This window comes from Salmo trutta, chromosome 10 (genome assembly GCF_901001165.1).
Source record: "Salmo trutta chromosome 10, fSalTru1.1, whole genome shotgun sequence".
Lineage (NCBI taxonomy): Eukaryota > Metazoa > Chordata > Actinopteri > Salmoniformes > Salmonidae > Salmo > Salmo trutta.
In genome coordinates, this window is record NC_042966.1 from 18650135 (window position 1) to 18674000 (window position 23866).

Sequence of the window (23866 nt, forward strand, 5' to 3'; positions counted from 1 at the left end):
AGGCCCATTATCAGCAACCATCACTCCTGTGTTCCAATGGCACGTTGTGTTAGTTAATCCAAGTTTATCATTTTAAAAGGCTAATTGGTCATTAGAAAACCCTTTTGTAATTATGTTAGCACAGCTGAAAACTGTTGTTCTGATTAAATAAGCAATAAAACTGACCTTCTTTAGACTAGTTGAGTATCTGGAGCATCAGCGTTTGGGTTCGATTACAGGCTCAGTCTATTCTTGTTCTGAGAAATGAAAGATATTCCATGCGAGCAATTGTCAAGAAACTGAAGATCTCGTACAACGCTGTGTACTACTTCCTTCACAGAACAGAGCAAACTGGCTCTAACCAGAATAGAAAGAGGAGCTGGAGGCCCCAGTGCACAACTGAGCAAGAGGACAAGTACATTAGAGTGTCTAGTTTGAGAAACAGACGTCTCACAAGTCCTCAACTGGCAGCTTCATTAAATTGTACCCGGAAAACACCAGTCTCAACGGCAACAGTGAAGAAGCGACTCCGGGATGCTGGCTTTCTAGGCAGAGTTGCAAAGAAAAAGCCATATCTCAGACTGGCCAATTAAAAGAAAAGATTAAGATGGGCAAAAGAACACAGACACTGGACAGAGGAACTCAGCCTAGAAGGCCAGTTTCCCAAAGTTGCCTCTTAACTGTTGATGTTGAGGCTGGTGTTTTGCGGGTATTATTTAATGAAGCTGCCAGTTGAGGACTTGTGAGGCGTCTGTAATGGACAAAAACATTTGCTTTTCTTTCAAAAACAAGGACATTTCTAAGTGACTCCAAATTTTATACCATCTATTTCATCTTGCCTATGCCACTCGGTCATTGCTCATCCATATATTTATATGTATATATTCTTATTCCATCCCTTTACTTAGATGTGTGTATTAGGTTGTTGTGGAATTGTTAGATTACTTGTTAGATATTGCTGCACTGCTAACCATGTGTATGTGACCAATACAATTTGATTTGATTTGTAATTTCAATTGAAAAACACATAATTCCCTTGTATGTTGATGATAACCAATTTTTAAATTTACTTGTGTATTATAATCATGTTACCTGCCTCATGCTTAACAATTATTTTCACATTTTGTCCAAGACAACACATTTTGTCCTTTCATTTAATAGCATCACCCCATAGGACATTTTGTCACACCGTGGCACAGTACGTAGGCAGTAAAATGTTATGGTTAAAACATCAATTACAATATCAGAGGTTTCTGACCACTGTAAAATGCAACTTTTAAACATTAGCAATGGATCCTTGTCAAATAATTTAATGTGTACTCATTCCAATTACAGGGCCTCGAGAGTCCTGTTTTGTTATTTTTGGTATACCTCCCAGAGTTGGCAGTGGGTAATTTGTGCGCCTGCTGCCTTAATCCTTGTGTACGGTAGCCGTTTCTTAGGCTCCTTCTCCAGGATCAAACCCTGAATCCCTATTACCTGTGGTCACCATGGTAGACACAGAGAGTACCGTTGAAAGTTGATAGGGCATACATTCGAATGAGACATCACCGCCACAAAGGACGCACAAATGGCTCGAGGTCATCTAGACTCACCAAAAGCGACACCCGATAGTACCCCACATGGGTTTTGGGTTTGATAAATGCACCCATCCCCAAAGGTCAATGCTCATTAACATGTATTAGCTCTAAAATTGCCACAGTTATTTAGGTAACATTGGAGCGATCAAGGAACCATAACTGATGAGCCATTCACAGTTTCACTGTACTAGTCAATTGTACTTAGACTTGCATGGCCTAATCTTTGAGTCAAGCATATACTACTAGGAGGATCAACCAGGTAGCCCCCAACAACATTGCGGTTAACCTGGCTGCACAGCGAGGCGCAGGGGCACAGACCCCCAGTGGGCGGCACCGACCTACCTCCAGTTGAAGCTGCAGGAGCCGAGACGCCCTGCAAGAGGTGTTCTGTTTGAGAGTTGGTAAAGCAGTATACCACACTATGGAGCCAATGACTAGGTTTGGCAAACACAACATGTCTCTGACACCACGGCACTGCCTAGGCGTGCCATGCCCCGCACAGAAATACCATCGGAGGACGGGTCGACTGCATCTCACTCGGAGTGAGGTCATCCGGGGTTATTGGAAAATTGCTAAATAATACAAATAGGTATCATGAGTGTTATTTGACGATAAATAAGCCATAAAGGAAATTCTAATAGTGTATTAATGGATTATGTCCCCCGGAGTGACAGCTATTTCCTCTGGTGTGACTCCTATATTAATCTTAGTCTGTTCAGACCATGTGCTCCATCAATGGCTTTTGTACTTCCCAGTGGCGACCGGTCATTCAGGGCAGGTGGGGGCAGAGCCCCACCTGTTTTGAGCCCCACCTTTTTAGCAAAAAAAACAAAAAACAATAACATATTTTTTAAACAATGTAAAAAATATCTAAAAATCATTGAGTTAACAAAGCTGCATACTAACTTGGTCTCTGTTTTACTTTCTTGGGTAAGTCAGCTCCAAAATGCAGGTGTTTCAGCCTAGCCTATTGGTTAACTATTTAACTAACTATTTAGCAGTCTTATAGCTTGGTGGTAGAAGCTGTTCAGGGTCCTGTTGGTTTCAGACTTGGTGCATCAGTACCGCTTGCCATGCGGTAGCAGGGAGAACCGTCTCTGACTTGGGTAGCTGGAGTCTTTGACAATCTTTAGGGCCTTCCTCTGACACTGCCTGGTATAGAGGTTCTGGATGGCAGGAGGCTTGGCCCCAATGTACTGGGCCGCACGCACTACCCTCTGTAGCGCCTTGCGGTCGGATGCCAAGCAGTTGCAATACCAAGCAGTGATGCAGCCAGTCAAGATATTCTCAATGGTGCAGCTGTAGAACTCCGTTCAGTGGGTGTGCCGTGATGCGGCTTGAAGTGACTGGTGACATATTTAATGGACAGCGGTGGATTTTGAACACACAACTCAACCCTTCCCCGTTTTTCCCAGTTTGGGTTTGGTAAAGTTGAATGGGGTGAGGTAGGTCCTGATCAAAGTGCTCCTTCTTGGAACGGGGGATTTCTTCTTGGACATTTTAAACATAATGAATTGACATCCTCTAGTAGTACTTTTTGCTATTCTGTTGTTGGGTCACATGATTCAAATTCAAACAGTCCATCCTGCCGACAGTCGATCCTGCCGTGTCTTCTATGCAGCCGAGCAGCCTTTTAGTTTACAAATCGTAGTACCCACAATGCTCCAGGCGACTCGAAATGTTATGGAGGTCAAATACAAAGGTGTGGATATTAGAAATTAACGTCGATAGTCCATATTTAATAGCCTATTAATTCACAAGACGTGTAAATGGCCAACGTGACAAGGTGTCACCGTTGAATGCCGGTGCTTAACTCTTTATGATTGCAACATGAACAAGCGTGGCGCATAGAGAACATTCCATGTGGCATGCATGCGCGTTCGTTTATCGATGACATCATCACATAGTGGAGTTGCATTCAAGATCAAATCTGTCTCTGAACGTTTTACTGAAATGTACAAGTTGGGAAAACCAGCTGACTATCTTTTTTTGAATTTCACCTTTAGAAGTCTCTAGATAAACATGATGTGGAGTCGAGTCAGTTTGCCCTTTTTATGTCACTGAAAATATTTGTACACGTGTATATGTGTGTGCAGAGGGGTACTTGTTCATGAATAATGACAGCTCACTGTTCACATTTCTCCATAATTGTCTCTGCACTGCTGTGATCAAGACTAGATAGCTTGGGGGTGCATGCATCTCAATAGTCTACTAAAGTAGTTGCTGTTTATAATCCCCTACTTCCTTTGCTCTGATTTGAAAACAAAGGAGTGAAAGCAGAACGTTTGATGCTCTTTCAGTTCTGCGCAAGTGAAGGAAGGGTCATCAGGTGCAAGCAAGCAGCTAGATGTTGTACATTGCAGCAACTTCAGTCTGTTTTAGAGACAACACTGCCATCTAGTGTTTATAATATATATATAGTAGTGCATGTGGTGTCACTAAAGTCTACTTTCTCTGAGGGCCAGACATGGAAAAAGACTGAACAAAGTATTTTATAGTGTGGAATAATTAACCCCTTATTTGTTAATATTATTCAGAACCATGAATTGTGTTTATAATGCAGTAAAGGATAAGCCAGGTGCTTGGTATGGATCAATGAAACGGCATCACCACAGGGGACACCAGAGGGCCACAGAAGTGGCAACTGTTGGCAGAGTGGTGGGCTGGCTGTGGTCAGGTAGAACTGAATCCCAGCTTTCTTTGTTAACACGGACGTGCAACACGGTGTTAAGTTCTCTTGCCGCAGTGTGTTAGCACTTCATTCAGTGGTTGTTGGCACCGGATATTGGAAAGACTCTGCGGTATACACATGCTTGGTGTGAACTGGAAACTTAACCCCAGGGGAACAATAGAGGCATTTCAACACCTGAGTGACATGTCAACTGCAGCCTTGATTCTGTGTAACTAGCCTCCAGAGATGAATTAGTAAGGCATGTCTGACACATTTACAAATTGCAGTTCAGCTAAACACAATGACTAAGTGTCCTATGGCCATTATAAGCAAGCTGGGCCTTTATGGCACAGGATGTAGAGGTATGTTGTCTTTGGCACACTGTTAGGCTGAAGTGAAATACTTGTCGTCTTTTTTTCTCTCTTTCAGATGACAATCCCAAATGCCCCCCCAAAATGGTGGGTGATTAGAAATGCTCTGCTTAATATCACCAAAGTAACATTTTCAATCATATAAAATAGCTGAAGGAAACTGAACTAAAAACGACTAGGCCTACATTATTTCCCCCTTTATTAGTTATCTTAAACAATTTCTCTGAGTTGTTGGCAGTGATCATGGTTATTTCTCCAGCCTCCATTGTTCATGTTCAGAGAGAGATTATCACCCAGCACATGGGTGTGTCTGCCACCCTAAACCAGTTGTGTCACATACTACAGTACACGGAAGGTTTACTTTGGTACATGGCTTGCAACATTTATCTGTCCATAAAATCTGGTAAATATTTGATCAGACCAAGGCAGAAGAACTTCCTTGTCATTATGACTTTTCGTGGTGGGAAACTCCTTAGTTGTTTAAAGGTCATTAGGAAACAGTTCATCCCTTTTTCCATTACACAGACCCATTCACTGCCCCAGTCCAGGCAACGTTACATTTTAGTAATTTAGCAGACGCTCTTATCCAGGGCGATTTACAATTACGGTTACATGCTTTGCTCAAGGGCACATTGTCACATTTTTCACCTAATTGGCTCAGAGATTGGAACCAGCGACCTTTCGGTTACTGTCCCAACGCTCTTAACTGCTAGGCTACCTGCTACCCTCCTGACAAACTGGACATACCCAGTTGGTTTTTATTGGGCAGAGTAACTGAACTCTCAGATTTCACAATAGGAAAATCACAAGAACAACTTATTTCAAATGTAAAGTAACAGTGCTTTAAAAAAAAACATTTATCTAAAAAGTAAAATGCGATTACACTGAATTAAATTGTACAATCTTTTTAAAAGTTGATAAACAAAATGCACAGCCTCAAAAACAAAACCGCATCGACATTATACAAAGCGAGGAATTCCAGGAAACCAAAACACAAGCTCATCTCTCACGTTTAGGTGAAAGTCTTCACCTTGTTGAGTCGGTGTAAACATCCCCTAATGATCCATTATTCAGTACTGCAGTTCCAGCAAAGAATGATCACTTGAAAGAGAACATAATACATTACAGTATTGAAGTACTTACTCCAAAACAAATGTTTATACATTAAACCAAGAAGTCCTATCGAGATGATAATATATTAAGACAGACCTGAGCAGAAGGAAACAGTTAGCAAATCTATAATTCTCTCTTTATGGAACAACAATGTCAGAATAACACACCTAGCTCTAGCAGAGATTGAGTTATTGATATCCAGGGTGGATCTTCTGTCTTCAAAAGTGCTCTGTTGTAAATACTACATTTTCACTCCATGTCCATTTCTGCCCCACTGGCTAGAATCTCATCACCAGTCCACACCCCCACCACCGTCTCTCTCCAATCCCCAGAAGTAAGTCACTTGGGCAGAACGTCGTCCACATCAACCTCCAAGTTGCCTACGTACCAGAAGATCCAGAAGAACAGGCTGAGGAAGATGATGATGGGCCCAGAGAAGACCAAAAAGTCCCAGAAGCTGAAGGGTGCAAAGATGCCCAGGAAGAACAGGATGAGGCCCACAGCATCCAGGAAGATGGCGATGAAGAAGAAGAGAAGGCAGCGGCCCAAGTACTGAGTGTAGCCCATGGTGAAGAGAGTGTCTGTCGTGAAGGTGTTTCTCCTCCTCCTACCACTATGTAAATATCACTTCTAATGATTCTATGGCTGCTAGCTATTTTCCCTTGCATTCACTGTAACAAGACTATTTCAATGTTTACACTAGGATAACTACTCATACATATATCCCTGTACTTTCTCTGCATTGTTCAGGTAATCTACCCTACAGTGCATCTGACTGAATGAGGAAGCAAGGAAGAGGTGTTTTAAAAAAGGCCCGTGTAGGCTACATTCCACCTATCACACTTCACATCTCACATAGTTCCCATAGCGGGACTGCTGCCAGGGGGAACGTGTGCGTTAGTCTCACTAACGATGACAAAAAGGTTAAATGTTCTTCTTCCATCTCTGTTGTGGGGGTTTTGGACACGTTTCCAGTTCATAAAATATACCACATTCCAACACTAGGGGTTGGTTGGGAGCTTATTGTATGCCCTACAGGTGGCTTCAAAGGTTGGGGAATATTAATGTTTGATAGACATGAGAAACATCTTTGCAAACTAACACTCCAATAACTAACGGAGAGTTCATTTATTTTTTATAGGTAACAAGCCAGTACCCGAAAGGTTGCTAGATCGAATCCCCAAACTGACAAGGTAAAAATCTGTTGTTCTGGCCCTGAACAAGGCAGTTAACCCACTGTTCCTAGGCCGTCATTGTAAATAAGAATTTGTTCTTAGCCGACTTGCCTAGTTAAATAAAGGTTACATTAAAAATTAAATATGGAATGGAGATGCAGCCCTTGTGCCAGTGTGTATTCCGCAAGGTTCAGAATGTTCCAGATAAAAACATTTTTTTAATTGTTCTACATGATACAATCTCTATCGCTCTCTCTGTGTGTGTGTGTGTGTGTGTGTGTGTGTGTGTGTGTGTGTATGATATATATATATATAAAACCAGTGGCAGACAGCCAGCATAGTGCTATCAACACACCTGCTCTTACACACCACAAACAGAAGTCAGATAGCATATCAATACTACCTACCTAACCAGATACAAACATACATTAATAAATCATAGGATCTGAGCTTTGGAAGATGTGTTTTGATTTGTTTATGTCCCTCATGGATTTTGAAGTATAATGTTTTTGATGTCTAACTATGAGCTATCCAGTCAATGATGTCTGATTAACAACTCAGAGATATGACGTTAGAAAAAATAAGAAACTTTATTTAAAGAAAATATCTTCAAAATTAACCATGTAAAATTTAGGACATAATAAGTTTAATTATTTAGCTAATTACAAGTAAAATTCTGCCATTTCTATCCTCAGTGTAGGGCCCGGACATTGTGTCAGACGGCCTCTTCCTGAACGAAAATAGTATTCTCTATTGAAAAAGTGTCTTTGGTTCCTATAGGCTAAAAAAGGTATTCAGTCGGTTGGGATTTGAAAAGCAGCGCTTGGGGTAGGCATACGTTTTTCAAACTGGAGAATCCGAGATCACCTGAAACAGAGGAAAAATGAGTGAGAATGAGAACACCAAGATGACAAAAACATATGTGAGAAAATGTTTGACACCTTTTCTTTATTTCCTAGTATTGTGTTACTTCCACAACATCCTGTGTTGTTATGCAAAGTGCTGCAAACTAGTTTCCCTTCTGAGACAATAACGATTTATTCATTGAAATGTTTTAGTCCCTAGAACACAACGTTATACCACATGGGCGGAGGGCATTTGTATTAATGAGCCTGCTATAGCAAGGAAAACCACATGATTTGATTCATCTGGTCTTTTGCAGAGAGAGAATCACAGCAACACAATGTGCTTCACATGGGAAAAAAACAAAAAACAAATAAAAACAATGAAAACAAAAGCTGAAATATTTACTACACAACAAACATAAGATTAAAAAAAAAGAAAGAATGACAAACTGAATGACTAAAAAGCACCCTAAGGAAAAGCAAAGCTAAGAAGATGACCACAGTGTCGACCCCCCTCAGATTCACTGGCAGGCTATTCCAGACGCTGGGGGCATAATAACTAAAGGCTGCCTCTCCATGTCTCGGTCCTAGGCTTTGGGGTTGTTACAAGGCTAATGCCAGAGGACCTGAGGGACCTACTGGGTACATAACTTTAAACCATGTCTGACATGTATTGGGGTGCACAATCGTGGATTGATTTATAAACCAATAGAAGAATCTTAAAATGAATTCTAAAGCTCACAGGCAGCCAGTGCAGAGACCTTAAAACCGGTGTAATGTCTGGTCTTGGTCAGTACCCGTGCTGCAGCATTCTGTATGTTTCGCAGAACAATGGCTTTCCTGGGTAGACCAGACAGGAAAGCATTACAGTAGTCAAGCCTGTTTGTAATAAAAGCATGGATGAGTCTCTGTATCAGCCTGAGAGAGAAACGGCCACACCTTGGCAATGTTCCTCAGGTAGTAAAAAGCTATGTTGGTCACATTCCTAATGTGCGATTTGAAATTTAGTTCAGAATCTAAAATAAAATGTGTTTTTATCTTCATTGCCCATGAATTAAAATGTGCAGCTAGATTCTCTCTCTCTGTGATTTGGCTCCAACAATAAGTACCTTTATCATCTTGTCTTGATTTAGCTGGAGGAAGCTGCCAGCCATCCAAGTATTTCAATCGCTAATACAGTCTAATAAATGAACCATGGAGCAAAAATCCTCTGGTGACACAAATGTAAAGTTGTATATCGTCTCCGTAGCAGTGAAAATGAATGTTGTGCTTTCTGATAATGCTGCCAAGGGGTAACATATACTGAACAAAATATAAGCAACATGTAAAGTGTTGGTCCCATGTTTCATGAGCTGAAATAAAAGATCCCAAAAATGTTCCCAAAAAAGCTTCCCTCAAGTTTTGTGCACAAATTTGTTTACATCCTTGTTAGTAAGCATTTCTCCTTTACCAAGATAATTCATCCACCTGACAGGTGTGGCATATCAAGAAGTTGATTAAACAGCATGCTCATTACACCGGTGCACCTTGTGCTGGGGACAATATAAGGCCACTAAAATGTACAGTTTTGTCACACAACACAATGCCACAGATGTCTCAAGTTGAGGGAGCGTACAATTGGCATGCTGACTCCAGGTATGTCCAGCAGAACACTTGCCAGAAAATGTAGTGTTAATTTCTCTACCGTAAGCTGCTTCCACATCATTTTAGAGAGTATAGCAGTACGTCCAACCGGCTTCCCAACCTCAGACAACGTGTAACCACGCCAGCCCAGGACCTCTGCATCCAGCTTCTTCACCTGTGGGATCCTCTGAGACCAGCCACCCAGACAGCTGATGAAACCGAGGAGTATTTCTCTCTGTAATAAAGCCCTTCTGTGGGGCAATACTCATTCTGATTGGCTGGGGCTGGCTCCCAAGTGGGTGGGCCCATGCCCTCCCAGGCCCACGATTACCGCGCCACTGATCAGTCATGTGAAATCCATAGATTAGGGCCTAATTTATTTATTTCAATTGACTGATTTCCTTATATGAACTGTAACTCGAACTTGTTGCGTAAAAATCTTTGTTCAGTACTGAACCGTACCCAAACATCGAACCTTGTGGAACGCCACATGTGATAGGTTCTCTGAGTTATGTTCACCAAGGGTGACAAAAAAAACCTCAACCAGTTAAATAGGTCCTAAACCAATTTAGAAGTGGACCGGAGAGGCCAACCCACCTCTCCAGTCTGTCCAGAAGGACATCATGGTCAACAGTGTTGAATGCAGCACTTCAATAAGAGTACAAGGACAGAGAGCTGTTTAGCATCTAAGATCATTTACCACTAACTAAGGCGGTCTCTGTGCAGTGGTGGGCACAAAAACCAGATTGGAATTTTTTCAAAATACAGTAGGCACTTAAAAAAAATCATTTAGATGTTTGAAAACTAATTTCTTCAGAATTTCGCTTAAGAATAGAAGGTTGGAGATTGGCCGAAAATTGCCAAAAGCTGAAGAATCTAGATTACTTTTCTTCAGAAGGGATTTCACCATTGGTGTTCTTAGTGCAGTGGGGAAAGTGCCTGTGAACAGGGAGAGACTAACAATAGATTGCACTTAAAACTGTTTTGAAGAAGGTGGTGGGGATAGGATCGAGAAGGCAGGTAGAAGGCTTAAGTTGTGATATCCATTTCCTGAGGATGTCGAAGTCAACCAGGGAAAATAAATCCATATTAACGTTGCGTGGTAGGCTAAGGCACATATCAAACTTCTCGTCCGGTCTTGCATGACTGATAACCAACATTAAGCTGGGCATCTTATTCCTGAAATGTGGAGGAAAGTTCACATACTGTATGTTTGAGGGGGTAGGATTTATCAGGCCATCAATGGTGGAGAAGATCACTCTCAAATTATTCTGATTAATAGTAATCAAGTTATAAAAATAAGCCCGTCTGGCATTTCTAATTGCCTTCTTATATATGCCAAGATCCTCTTTCAGAATACAGTGCATTCGGAAAGTATTCAGACCCCTTCACATTTTGTTATGTTACAGCCTTATTCTAAAATTGATTAAATACATGTTTACGTCAATCTACACACAATACCCCATAATTACAAAGCAAAAACAGGTTTCTAGAAATGTTGGCAAAGGTAAAAGTATTCAGACCCTTTGCTATGAGACTCAAAATTGAGCTCAGGTGCATCCTGTTTCCATTGATCATCCTTGAGATGTTTCTACAACTTGATTGGAATCCACCTGTGGTAAATTCTATTGATTGGACATGATTTGGAAAGGCACACACACAACCTGTCTTTACCATGCCATGAGGTCGAAGGAATTGCCCGTAGAGGCCCGAGACAGGATTGTGTCGAGGCACAGATCTGGGGAAGGGTATCAAAACATTTCTGCAGCATTGAAGGTCCCTAAGAACACAGTGGCATCCATCATTCTTAAATGGACGAAGATTGGAACCACCAAGACTCTTCCTCAAGCTGGCTGCCAGGCCAAACTGAGCATTCAGGGGAGAAGGGTCTTGGTCAGGGAGGTGACCAAGAACCCAATGGTCACTGATAGAGCACCAGAGTTCCTCTATGGAGATAGAACCTTCCAGACGGACAACCATCTCTGCAGCACTCCACCAATCAGGCCTTTATGTTACAGTGGCCAGACAGAAGCCACACCTCAGTAAAAGGCACCAAAGTACAGAGAGATCCTTGATGAAGTCCTGAGCGCTCTGGAGCAGGTTATCAGAATGGGGTGAAGGTTCACCTTCCAATAGGACAATGACCTCAAGCACACAGCCAAGGCTTCGGGACAAGTCTCAATGTCCTTGAGTGGTCCAGCCAGAGCCCGGACTTGAACCAGATCTAACATCTGTGAAGAGACCTAAAAAAAAAAAAATCTGTGCAGTGACTCTCCCCATCCAACCTGACAGAGCTTAGGAGGATCTGCAGAGAAGAATGGGAGAAACTCCCCAAATACAGGTGTGCCAAGCTTGTAGCGTCATACCCAATAAGACTCAAGGCTGTAATCGCTGCCAAAGGTGCTTCAACAAAGTACTGAGTAAAGGGTCTGAATACTTACGTAATATTTCCGTTTTTTATTTTGTAATACATTTGCAAATATTTCTAAAAACCTGTTTTTGCTTTGTTATTTAGGGGTATTGTGTTTAGATTGATAAGCGGAAAAAATGTAATCCATTTTAGAATAAGGCTGTAACATAACACTTTGGGGGGGGGAAAGTCAAGGGGTCTGAATGCACTGTATCATAATGGACCTGCAACTTTGACTTTCTCCACTTCCGCTCTGCCTTTCAGCAATTTCTCTTTAATTGATTAGTTTCCTCACTCATCCAAGGGGCGTTCCGTTTTGAGGTGGCCTATTTCAACTTTATTGGAGCTATGGCATCAATGGTTGCCCTTAATTTGCTGTTAAAACTTAACTAAATCACCACAAGAGGAAGACAGAATAGGTGATGGAGTATTGATCATACACAAAATCTGTAGCAACTTCAGAGGTAAGATAGTGTTTTTTAATAATGCGTTCAGTATTATCAGTATCAGATAAAGTAACAACAAGAGGATATGCCAATAGAAAGCCCATCGGTAGTAACCTGGTCCAGAGTATGGCCGCAGTTATGGGTGGGCCCAGTAACATGTTGGATAATATTTAATTCAATGGCCTTGGAGTCACTTTGTCAACATGAATATTAAAATCATCCAACACAATGAGTTTATCATAGTTCTCAAGGACAACAGACAACAGTGAAATCAGTAAAGGAAGTGAGGCAGTGCTTTGGTGGCCTATACAGGGTTATGGCCAGCACTGGTGGCTGACATTTAAACAGTATAGCATGGTGCTCAAAAGATCCCCTTTTCTGATAGATTATGAAAAGCTGTAGTCCTGGGGGGAGGCTTTTATAAAGCGCTGCACTACAGTCTGATGACTGCATGTTTCTCACTGAAATACAGCTATCAACTTTGAGCTCAGTAATGAGGTAATTCACAAGAAAGGTTTTCCTAGTGATTGCTCTAACATTTTAAAGTGCCATATTCAATCAGCGTGGGCCACTCTGCCCCTGGGATATCTGCCTGGAGGTAACCAATGGAATAACAACCAAATTATTAACGTTACAACCATGTTTTCTGACAGTCTCCAATCTAACAGAATGGTAGATGACAGTTTGTATAAACTCACTAGAAGGTGGAATTAAAGGCACATAAATTAGGTTACTCACAATAACAATAGTGCCATTTCTACAGGAATTGATATGCTTTCCAAAGTCCTTTGTTGCTTATTCTGACAGGGAGAACTGGAACACTACCAGACCCTGTCCGTCAGTCTGTAAAACAGTTTGTGATGTTGCTGGAAATAATCCTGGAACCCCTGTGGTTAGGGTGAATCCAGTCTCTTTTAAAAAGTGCTGGTTGCTCCCACAGAAAATCAAAGTTGTCAAAAAAGGAGACATTCCTGCCGTTAAAACGTTTATTTTCGGTACTCATTCAGGGCAACGAGTTGGCCAAAACTGTTCAAACCCCTTCTGTAGCACGGGAGAGGACCAGAGATAATTATTCTCTTCCCTGTGCTAGCGAGGATCTTACATTTTTTTGTAGTCCTTCAGTTCCTTAGATCGCCTAAAACGTCAAAGTATACTAGTTTTATTAATGATAGTATGCACCTACATGACTGGTTTCCTAAAGCTACTATATTAAACACTATAGAATGGCAGTGTGCCTCAAAGTGATAAGGTAACAGGCCTAGACTCTCTGTTCCGCTATTCATCCAAGTGGCTAGGAGGATTGCATGAGAACATTTCAATAAAAATCAAGCCAACGTCACTGGATACATACACTGTTGGCAGGACAATGAATGAGACATACTGTGAAGTAATTGGCCCATTGGCAAACATTCCATAATCAAACCTAAAATTGGTTTCTATTGCTCAATACTGCCTGGAATCACTGAACGTACACTGAGAAAATGGTGTTTGCTTAAAATATCAGCACTGTTATGTTATCCACAGCCAATATTTGTTCATCATTTGCTGCCAAACATTATCAATAAAAGTCAAACTGTTGGTCATAATTGGTGTGCAACAGGTGGCTTGTTCAATAGCCATGTTGTCCCTTGGTGGTGGCCTGAATGTTCATTGGAGGAATGTATACACTGAGAAAAACAGTTAATCCCTAAAAGTCTAAATGGGATGGGGCGAGGGGGGTTCCAAGCTAACATATGTAATTGTTTTAAGATGGTCATACCAAAGATCATTTAGCTATTTGATTTTGAATTTTAGAACCACTTTAGGGATCAAAAAAAGAATGTAAAAAAAAGTAGTTAATGAAACATTGAATTTGGCCTTAGTGCTATTAGGCCATTAAAACACATTGGATAAGTTAATATATGGAATAAGAGTTAAAATATATCAAAAGGAAGTTTAAAAACAAAGTGTCTGTCCTTTATCTGAGAAATATAAGATCAGGAAATAATTATAATTTTGTACTAATATTTAACCCCTTTTTTTGGCACTAAACTACTTCCATATACAGTACACTGAGTATACAAAACATTAAGAACTCCTGCTCTTTCCATGACAGACTGACCAGGTGAATCCAGAGGGAAGCTAGGATCCCTTATTGATGTCACTTGTTAAATCCACTTAAAATTAGTGCAGATGAAGGGGAGAAGACATGTTAAAGAAGTATTTTTAAACTCTGAGACAGATTGTGTATGTGTGCCATTCAGAGGGTGAACGGGCAAGACAAAAGATTGAAGTGCCTTTGAACAGGGTATGGTAGTAGGTGCCAGGGGCACCGGTTTGTGTCAAGAACGTTTTTGTGAGAAGACCCGATTTTCGGGATGTCTCCTGGTCTAACAAACACCCCTGTAGCTCGGCCACCTTCCACCGCAGATGGTGGACGTGGTGGATTGAGACGCAGATACTGTATCTCTATCTTAAAAACATACATATATACATACACACATATATTTATTTCAATCGGGATTTTTTATTATGCAAATTTGATTTCAGTGGGAGCACGGACATCGACTCTAGGCATTAATGTTCATATCCTAAAAGTTTATATGAACAATTGTCTTTTGTAAGGAATCATGTGACCAGTTCATGGCCTGTATGAGAGTACGACTTTAACATGAATGTTTTCTCTGTTGTCTGTTCAGTGCAATGCAGTTGAATTGCCCAGAAAGATGACGATCCATCTCAAAAAAGTCCTATGGTTTTATTGTCGCTTTTATTCTAAAATCAATCCCCTATTAGACCCATTGAGATAACTCCTTAAGATGGTTGTAGGAGTTATACCGTATAATCTGCATCACGTATGGTGAATGTACTACGATGGTGCCGGAGGGGAGGGGCTGCCGTCTTATCGGCTCTTAACCAACCATGCTCTTTTGTTAGTTTTTTCACGTTAGTAATTTGTTTTGTTAATAATGTTGGTGCTACGTCTCTTAAGACCGAAAAGAGCTTCTGGACATCAGAACTGCGATTGCTCACCTCAAACTGGATGAAGAGTTCTTCTTCAATGTGTCGGATGGGAGGGATATACTACTACAGACACCCGACCAGGCCCAGATCCCCGTGATTTGCTGGAGAAGGAAACAGAGGTTTTGTGGAAAAATATCAGGGTGCCTTGTGAGGATCAGGCGACGAGTGGCTAATCTGTCCTTGCCTTCCGTTCTGCTAGCTAATGTTCAATCGCTGGAAAATAAATGGGACGAGCTGAAAGCACATATATCCTACCAACGGGACATTAAAAACTGTAATATCTTATGTTTCATAGAGTCGTGGCTGAACGACGACATTAAGAACATACAGCTGGCGGGTTATACACTCCATCGGCAGGACAGAACAGCAGCCTCTGGTAAGACACGGGGCGGGGGCCTATGTATATTTGTAAACAACAGCTGGTGCACGATATCTAAGGAAGTCTCAAGGTTTTGCTCGCTTGAGGTAGAGTATCTCATGATAAGCTGTAGACCACACGATCTACCTAGAGAGTTTCTGTATTTTTCGTAGCTGTCTACATACCACCACAGACCGATGCTGGCACTAAAACCGCGCTCAATGAGCTGTAAACCGCCATAAGCAAACAGGAAAACGCTCATACAGAGGCGGCGCTCCTAGTGGCCGGGAACTTTAATGCAGGGAAACTTAAATCAGTTTAACATAATTTCTATCAACATGTTAAATGTGCAACCAGAGGAAAAAATAAGAAATTCTATACCACCTTTACTCCACACAGAGATGCATACAAAGCTCTCCCTCGCCCTCCATTTGGCAAATCTGACCACAATTCTATCCTCCTGATTTATGCTTACAAGAAAAAAAATTTAAAGCAGGAAGCACCAGTGACTCGGTTTATAAAAAAAAGTGGTCAGAGGAAGCAGATGCTAAACTACAGGACTGCTTTGCTAGCACAGACTGGAATATGTTACGGGATTCTTCCGATGGCATTGAGGAGTACACCACATCAGTCACTGGCTTTATCAATAAGTGCGTCGAGGACATCGTCTCCACAGTGACTGTACGTACATACCCCCAACCAGAAGCCATGGATTACAGGCAACATTCGGCACTGAGCTAAAAAGGGTAGAGCTGCCGCTTTCAAGGAGCAGGACTAACCCGGATGCTTATAAAAAATCCCGCTATGCCCTCCGACAAACCATCAAACAGGCAAAGCGATAATACAGGACTAAGATTGAGTCGTACTACACCGGCTCCAACACTCGTCGAATGTGGCAGGGCTTGCAAACTATTAGACTACAAAAGGGATGCACAGCCGAGAGCTGCCCAGTGACACGAGCCTACCAGACGAGCTAAATAACTTTATGCTCGCTTCGAGGCAAGTAACACTGAAACATGCATGAGAGCATCAGCTGTTCTGGACAACTGTGTGATCACGATCTCCGCAGCCGACGTGAGTAAGACCTTCAAACAGGTCAACATTCACAAGGACGCAGGGCCAGACGGATTACCAGCATGTGTACTCCGAGCATGCGCTGACCAACTGGCAAGTGTCTTTCACTGACATTTTTAACCTCTCCCTGTCTGAGTCTGTAATACCAACATGTTTCAAGCAGACCACCATAGTCCCTGTGCCCAAGAACACTAAGGTCACCTGCCTAAATGGCTACCGACCCGTAGGACTCACATCTGTAGCCATGAATTGCTTTAAAAGGCTGGTCATGGCTCACATCAACACCATTATCCCAGAAACCCTAGACCCACTCCAATTTGCATACTGCACCAACAGATCTGCAGATGATGCAATCTCTATTACACTCCACACGGCCCTTTCCCACCTGGACAAAAGGAACACCTATGTGAGAATGCTATTCATTGACTACAGCTCAGCGTTCAACATCCTAGTGCCCCCAAAGCTCATGACAAAGATAAGGATCCTGGGACTAAACACCTCCCTCTGCAACTGGATCCTGGACTTCCTGACGGGCCGCCCCCAGGTGGTAAGGGTAGGTAACAACACATCCGCCACACTGATCCTCAACACAGGGGCCCCTCAGGGGTGCGTGCTCAGCCCCCTCATGTACTCCCGGTTCACTGCACGGCCAGGCATGACTCAAACGCCATCATTAAGTTTGCTGATGACAACAGTGGTAGGCCTGATCACCGACAACGATGAGACAGCCTATAGGGAGGTCAGAAACCTGACCGTGTGGTGCCAGGACAACAACCTCTCCCTCAACGTGATCAAGATTAAGGAGATGATTGTGGACTACAGGAAAAGGAGGACCAAGCACACCCCCATTCTCATTGACGGGGCTATAGTGGAGCAGGTTGAGAGCTTCAAGTTCCTTGGCGTACACATCACCAACAAACTAACATGGTCCAAGCACACCAAGACAGTTGTGAAGAGGGCACAACAAAACCTATTTCCCCTCAGGAGACTGAAAAGATTTGGCATGGGTCCTCAGATCCTCAAAAGGTTTAACAGCTGCACCATCGAGAGAATCCTGACGGGTTGCATCACTGGCTGGTATGGCAACTGCTCGGCCTCTGACCGCAGGGCACAACAGAGGGTAACGTGTACGGCCCAGTACATCACCGGGGCCTAGCTTCCTGCCATCCAGGACCTCTATACAAGACGGTGTCAGAGGAAGGCCCTAAAAATTGTCAAAGACTCCAGCCACCCTAGTCAGACGGCAAGCGGTCCCGGAGCCCCAAGTCTAGATCCAAAAGGCTCATAAATAGCTTCCACCCCCAAGCCATAAGACTCCTGAACAGCTAATCAAATTGCTACCCAGACTATTTGCATTAATCACACCCCCCCCCCCCCCCCCGGAACATTGCTGCTACTCTGTTATTATCTTTGCAGTCACTTTAATAACTCTACCTACATGTACACATTACCTTAATTACCTCAACACCAGTGCCCCCGCACATTGACATTGACTCTGTACCCCCATATATAGCCCCGCTATTGTTATTTACTGCTGCTCTTTAATTTTGTTATTCTTATCTCTTTTTTGGGGGGGCATTTCTTAAAACTGCACTGTTGGTTAAAGGCTTGTAAGTAAACATTTCACTGTAAGGTCTACACCTGTTGTATTCGGCACGTGACAAATAAAATGTTATTTGATGTAGAGAGAGTAGAGGTGATTTAAGGACTACCCAACTCCATCCAATATAATTAATAAGCATTACTGCTGGTGCTCTGAAGCCCATTAAGACGCATTGCAGGCTGCGCCCAAGGGTGTCTAGAGTAGACTGAAGCCTGTCCCACCCACCATCCCTGTTAGAAGCACTGCTTTAAACTGCCAGGTAAAAAAAAAAAGCCTATAAAATGTGAGGTTGTGAAGCTGAATAGGAATGGCCAAAGGCCACTGAAGCTCTTTATATTGTAGCAGCCAGTATAGAAAGATAATTCCTTGGCAAAGTGAAGTGTGCAATCAGGTCATGATGGAGGGTTCTGTGAGGGGCATCTATTCTAAAGGACTGGACTTTACAACACTGGTTGTGTATTGCATCAATTAGATGTGACGTTTCATAGTCTTCTCCGAAAAGAGAAACATGCTTCTGAATACTATTGGAGTGGGAGACAGCAGAAATGGGTCAGTGTTGTTGACAATGTTGTAGCAGGGTTAACCTCATACCCACTGTAGGCTTTCCCAACTGATCATTAAAATGTGACATAAGGAGGTTTCATAATCTCTTCAAGGCAAGAGGGCAGAAAGAATGTTTACATTAAAAGAGATTCTTTGGTACATTTGTATTCTTTTAGCTAGTAGTTCTGAAAGTAGCGCTCACGAGACAATGGTGGTCCACGAACAATTGCGTACTACGTCACATACTGTATGTGCACCCAAGCCATGCTTCTACACCTGCATTGCTTGCTGTTTGGGGTTTTAAGCTGGGTTTCTGTACAGCACTTTGTGACATCAGCTGATATAAGAAGGGCTTTATAAATACATTTGATTGATTGCGCTTGTTCTGCATTGCTCCCGCTCTGAAATGAGACCGTAATTCTGCTCATATTATGCATACATGAACTACACATTGACACATCCAGCTCTAACCTGGAGGTTTAAAAAATAAAATGGCTGCCATTCAGATTTCCTGTTAGAAGGAAATAGGGTCAAATCATATCAAAGAAATGTAAAAATGACTTTGTAATGTTATCCACCCACTAAATAAATCCCACAGATATAGTCAATTCTGATCATAGACAATAATTCTGATCATAAAATACTTAAGACATTCATGGGGGCCATATTGAGGTCATTTTGACCATAGTCCAGTGGCTATGGGAACAATTGTGGACTTTGTGATAGAGCCACCACATTTCACACAGCTGAGGCATGTCTAAATAAGTAGTTCTGGAGAGATATATATATATAAAATTGAAATATTTTGTCCATTATACCCCCCCCCCCCCCCCCGGAAGTAATTTCTAATATGGCCACCAACCAGCTGCATGCGTCCATATTAGACTAGATTCATTTGGCCATATCTCCATAAATAATTGGTACATACAGCCCAATTATGGCTTAAAATTATTGAGGTGGTCTGGAGAACACAATATAATGGCCCAGTAAGCCATATATACTGTATGTATCCTTTAAATATTTTGTAGAAAATGTTTGAAAAATCTACCAAAATTACTGATTCCTGAACATACATCCTCATTTTTATTATGTTACATTTACAGTGCATTTGGAAAGACCCCTTGACTTTTCCCACATTTTGTTACGTTACAGCCTTATTATAAAATTGATTGATGAGAGAAAAAATAATCTACACACAATACCCCATAATGACAAAGCAAAAACAGGTTTTTGGAAATGTTTGCAAATATATTCAACATAAAATAACAGGACTATCACATTTACATACATTTTCCCCTTGATCCTGACTCCCAGTCCCTCCCGATGAAAAATGCTGCCACCAACATTCTTCACTGTAGGGATGGTGCCAGGTGACTACCTCATGAAGTTGGTTGAGAGAATGCCAAAGGGTGGCTACTTTGAAGAATTTCCTAAACAAAATGAGGGATATCGGTAACAGAACTTTTCAGTCAGAAATGGCTGTAATTATGTTGCAGCTTCAGCAACAAAGACAGCGCGATAAACACTGCTGATGTTCTGTAGTGGTCACTGCAGCAGAGAGAGCCAACGGATGCTAGTCACAGTCACTCGCTGTCATTTTATTTTTTAACACAGTGCCCGCAAGTTTGAGCCGAGCCCGGCACTCCGTCCGTCCGGCACTGTTGTCCGGACATCTGGCAGTCTCTATGGGGGTACCACAGGGTTAAATTCTCAGGCCGATTCTTTTTTCTGTATATATCAATGATGTTGCTCTTGCTGCGGGCGATTCCCTGATCCACCTCTACGCAGACGACACCCTTCTGTATACATCTCGCCCTTCCTTGGACACTGTGCTAACAAACCTCCAAACGAGCTTCAATGCCATACAACACTCCTTCCGTGGCCTCCAACTGTTCTTAAACGCTAGTAAAACCAAATGCATGCTTTTCAACCGTTCGCAGCCCGCACCTGCCCGCCCGGCTAGCATCACCACCCTGGACGGTTCCGACCTAGAATATGTGGACAACTATAAATACCTAGGTGTCTGGTTAGACTGTAAACTCTCCTTCCAGACTCATATTAAACATCTCCAATCCAAAATCAAATCTAGAATCGGATTTCTATTTCGCAACAAAGCCTCCTTCATTCACGCCGCCAAACTTACCCTAGTAAAAATGACTATCCTACCGATCCTCAACTTCGGCAATGTCATCTACAACATCGCTTCCATTACTCTACTCAGCAAACTGGATGCAGTCTATCACAGTGCCATCCGTTTTGTTACCAAATCACCTTATACCACCCACCACTGCGACCTGTATGCTCTAGTCGGCTGGCCCTCGCTACATATTCGTCGCCAGACCCACTGGCTCCAGGTCATCTATAAGTCTATGCTTGGTAAAGCTCCACCTTATCTCAGTTCACTGGTCACGATAACACTCACCCGTAGCACACGTTCCAGCAGGTATATCTCACTGATCATCCCCAAAGCCAACACCTCATTTGGCCACCTTTCCTTCCAGTTCTCTGCTGCCAGTGACTGGAACGAATTGCCAAAAAAATAAAAAATAAAAAAATAAATATTTTTTTTAAAACAAAAAAAAAATGGCTGAAGTTGGAGACATTTCCCTCACCAACTTTAAACATCAGCTACCTGAGCTGCTAACCGATCGCTGCAGCTGTACATAGTCCATCTGTACATTGCCCACCCAAACTACCTACCTCATCCCCATACTGTTTTTATTTTATTTACTTTTCTGCTCTTTTGCACACCAGTATTTCTACTTGCACATCATCATATGCTCAGTTATCACTCGTGTTAATCTGCTAAATTGTAATTATTCGCTCCTATGGCCTATTTATTGTCTATTTCCTCATGCCTTTTGCACACTCTGTATATAGACTATTTTTTCTACTGTGTCATTGACTTGTTTATTGTGTTATTGGCTTGTTTATTGTGTTATTGGCTTGTTTATTGTTTACTCCATGTGTAACTCTGTGTTGTTGTCTGTGTCACACTGCTTTGCTTTATCTTGGCCAGGTCGCAGTTGTAAATGAGGACTTGTTCTCAACTGGCCTACCTGGTTAAATAAAGGTAAAAAAAACAAGAAAAAAATCAATTGCAATCGGACTCCCTCTAGTCATTTGTGTCTGAATGATTTCATCGAACCGTGTGCTTAAACCATCAGACGAGCTCAATGCATGTGGTTGATTTGATTAAAACACATTGGATAGATATATATATATATATATAGACAAATACACATTTAACACATTGTCCCCCACGCAGCCATCAGACTATGGTCAAAATTACCTCAATACGACCCCTATTAAAAGGTCTCAATAGTACTTTATGATCAGAATTATTATCTATATTATCTGTGGGGTTTATTTAGTGGGTAGATAATGTTAGTCATGTTTATATTGTTTGGAATTACTTAACTCTATTTTCTTCTGAAAGGAAATCCGGATGGCAGCCATTTTATTAGAATGTCTACCCTGGTTGACTGACAGGAAGGCTTCCCAGACTGCCTCCAATCTTTAAAATGTTCCTCAAGGCATCTGGAATTAGTGTACCAAGTTCAATCCTTGTATCATAAAATGGAACAGTGATTTCACCTATCTGCTGGACTATTGGGAGAATAGAGTTTCCACCCAGAGCCAAATTGACAGCTTTACAGTCCCCCCAAAAATTGACATGATCCAATAGGGAGGATTGTCTACTGTTGGTGTCAAATTTTGGCTAGTTAGAAATTAGTGGGTTTAAGTAAATATTATGACAATATTTGACCATCACTACTTGAGGCATGACCTACAACAGATTGAGATGTTGTGGAGGAGAATATAGGTTGAGGAAATGGAGCAGGGTGGGAAAATCTGATCTAACAATAGAATGAGCCCACAATTAGAGCGGATGTTCACCTAAATAGAGCCACAGGTAAATTAGTTATTGCTTTTGAGAAACACCTACCAGCTCTGTCAGAGAAGCCTCTCTGCTTTGCTATCCACAACGCTTTGCAATAACACTTCAGACTTCTTCAGAATCCCCAGCTCGACCGTTTTCTCCGTCGGCGGGTTGTCAAAACGTCGGTCGTATCCTCCATTGTCGTGTCCTGTCACGCTGATGCTGTGCTCCCACGTAATTCGTGATGGAGCGTGAACAGGCACTGTCCTGTTGACCGATTCCTTCCTATTCACCATGCACTTCTCCCCGGCTTCCAGAGTTTTTATCCCGCTCTTCGAGAGCCGCTCCGAAAACTTTCTCGCCCAGTGCGCAAAGTTGTCCAGGGTGCTTTTCTCAAAGTCCTCGGAGGAAACCTTTATGTTGCCGGTGTACCACAAAATCCACCAACCGAGACTTAGGAAGATGATGAGTGTACCCGTGTAGATGAGGAAATCACCGTAGAAGTGACCGTCCAACTTTAGATCCGCGAAAATACCAACTAAAAGCAATGTCAAACCGCCGACGTCAAAAGCGATGGCTAGGAAAAATAACGGCGCACAGTTCCCCAGGCAGTTTAGAGCCATGCCTAAGCTGTGATGAGGTCAAATAACTTCAGTGAAGAGTCGAACTTGTTTTTCATGAAGCACCATTTTCATTTCCTCGCCATCACCTGTGGAGAACACCTGTGCGCGCGGAGAACCGCCTTCCTGTGACGTCAATGTAAACTAGAGGGTTTTAAAGCCATCCCCTATCCTTGGTATACCTCTCAGGTTAAGTTTCCCTTATGCACAGATCTGGGACCACTTTACAGAACACCACATTTATAGCCTTTATCGTTTGTGAGAGAAACGCAAAACTGATGTTAGATCGGTGTCATTTGTAAAAACCGCGAGTAAATGAAACAAACAAATAAATACACAAATATGATGTGTTACAAAATGCGCTGGATTTCAGCATTCCTCCACACCCACCCAGGTCATGTCACACTTCCAAGTGTTTTTGTTGTTTGTAACCTGAGAATTGGCTCAGAAACCCATGCTGGTTTTGGGAGGAATATCTATCTTGCAGCTTCTTTTTGCTTTGAGATTAACAGACATACAGTATGTTGAACAAGAGCATAGAGTCACATTGTAGGCTATCATCACACAGG

At 42.1% G+C, this 23866-nt stretch overlaps 1 protein-coding gene and 1 long non-coding RNA gene across 2 annotated transcripts; one reads left to right on the forward strand and one right to left on the reverse strand.

Moving 5' to 3' along the window:
- Positions 1-3219: 3219 nt before the first annotated feature.
- LOC115201267 (proline-, glutamic acid- and leucine-rich protein 1-like) lies at positions 3220-6809 on the forward strand. Its single transcript, XM_029764747.1, has 3 exons — positions 3220-3261; positions 5997-6331; positions 6465-6809. The coding sequence occupies exons 1-3, from the start codon at positions 3238-3240 to the stop codon at positions 6466-6468; spliced, it is 363 nt and encodes a 120-aa protein (XP_029620607.1). The 5' UTR covers positions 3220-3237; the 3' UTR covers positions 6469-6809.
- A 646-nt stretch (positions 6810-7455) lies between these two features.
- LOC115201268 (uncharacterized) lies at positions 7456-23420 on the reverse strand. The gene is made up of 2 exons (XR_003879719.1): positions 22744-23420; positions 7456-7756 (listed from the first exon to the last, which is right to left on the reverse strand). It is a non-coding gene; the product is annotated as an uncharacterized LOC115201268 (long non-coding RNA).
- Between the last annotated feature and the right edge of the window lie 446 nt (positions 23421-23866).

Bases quoted from the DNA above. Each gene is read 5' to 3' on its own strand.
- LOC115201267 (XM_029764747.1), top strand. From the start codon at position 3,238: ATGTTATGGAGGTCAAATACAAAG. The intron at 3,262-5,996 runs GTGTGGATATTA...CCCACTGGCTAG, and splicing joins TATGGAGGTCAAATACAAAG to AATCTCATCACCAGTCCACA.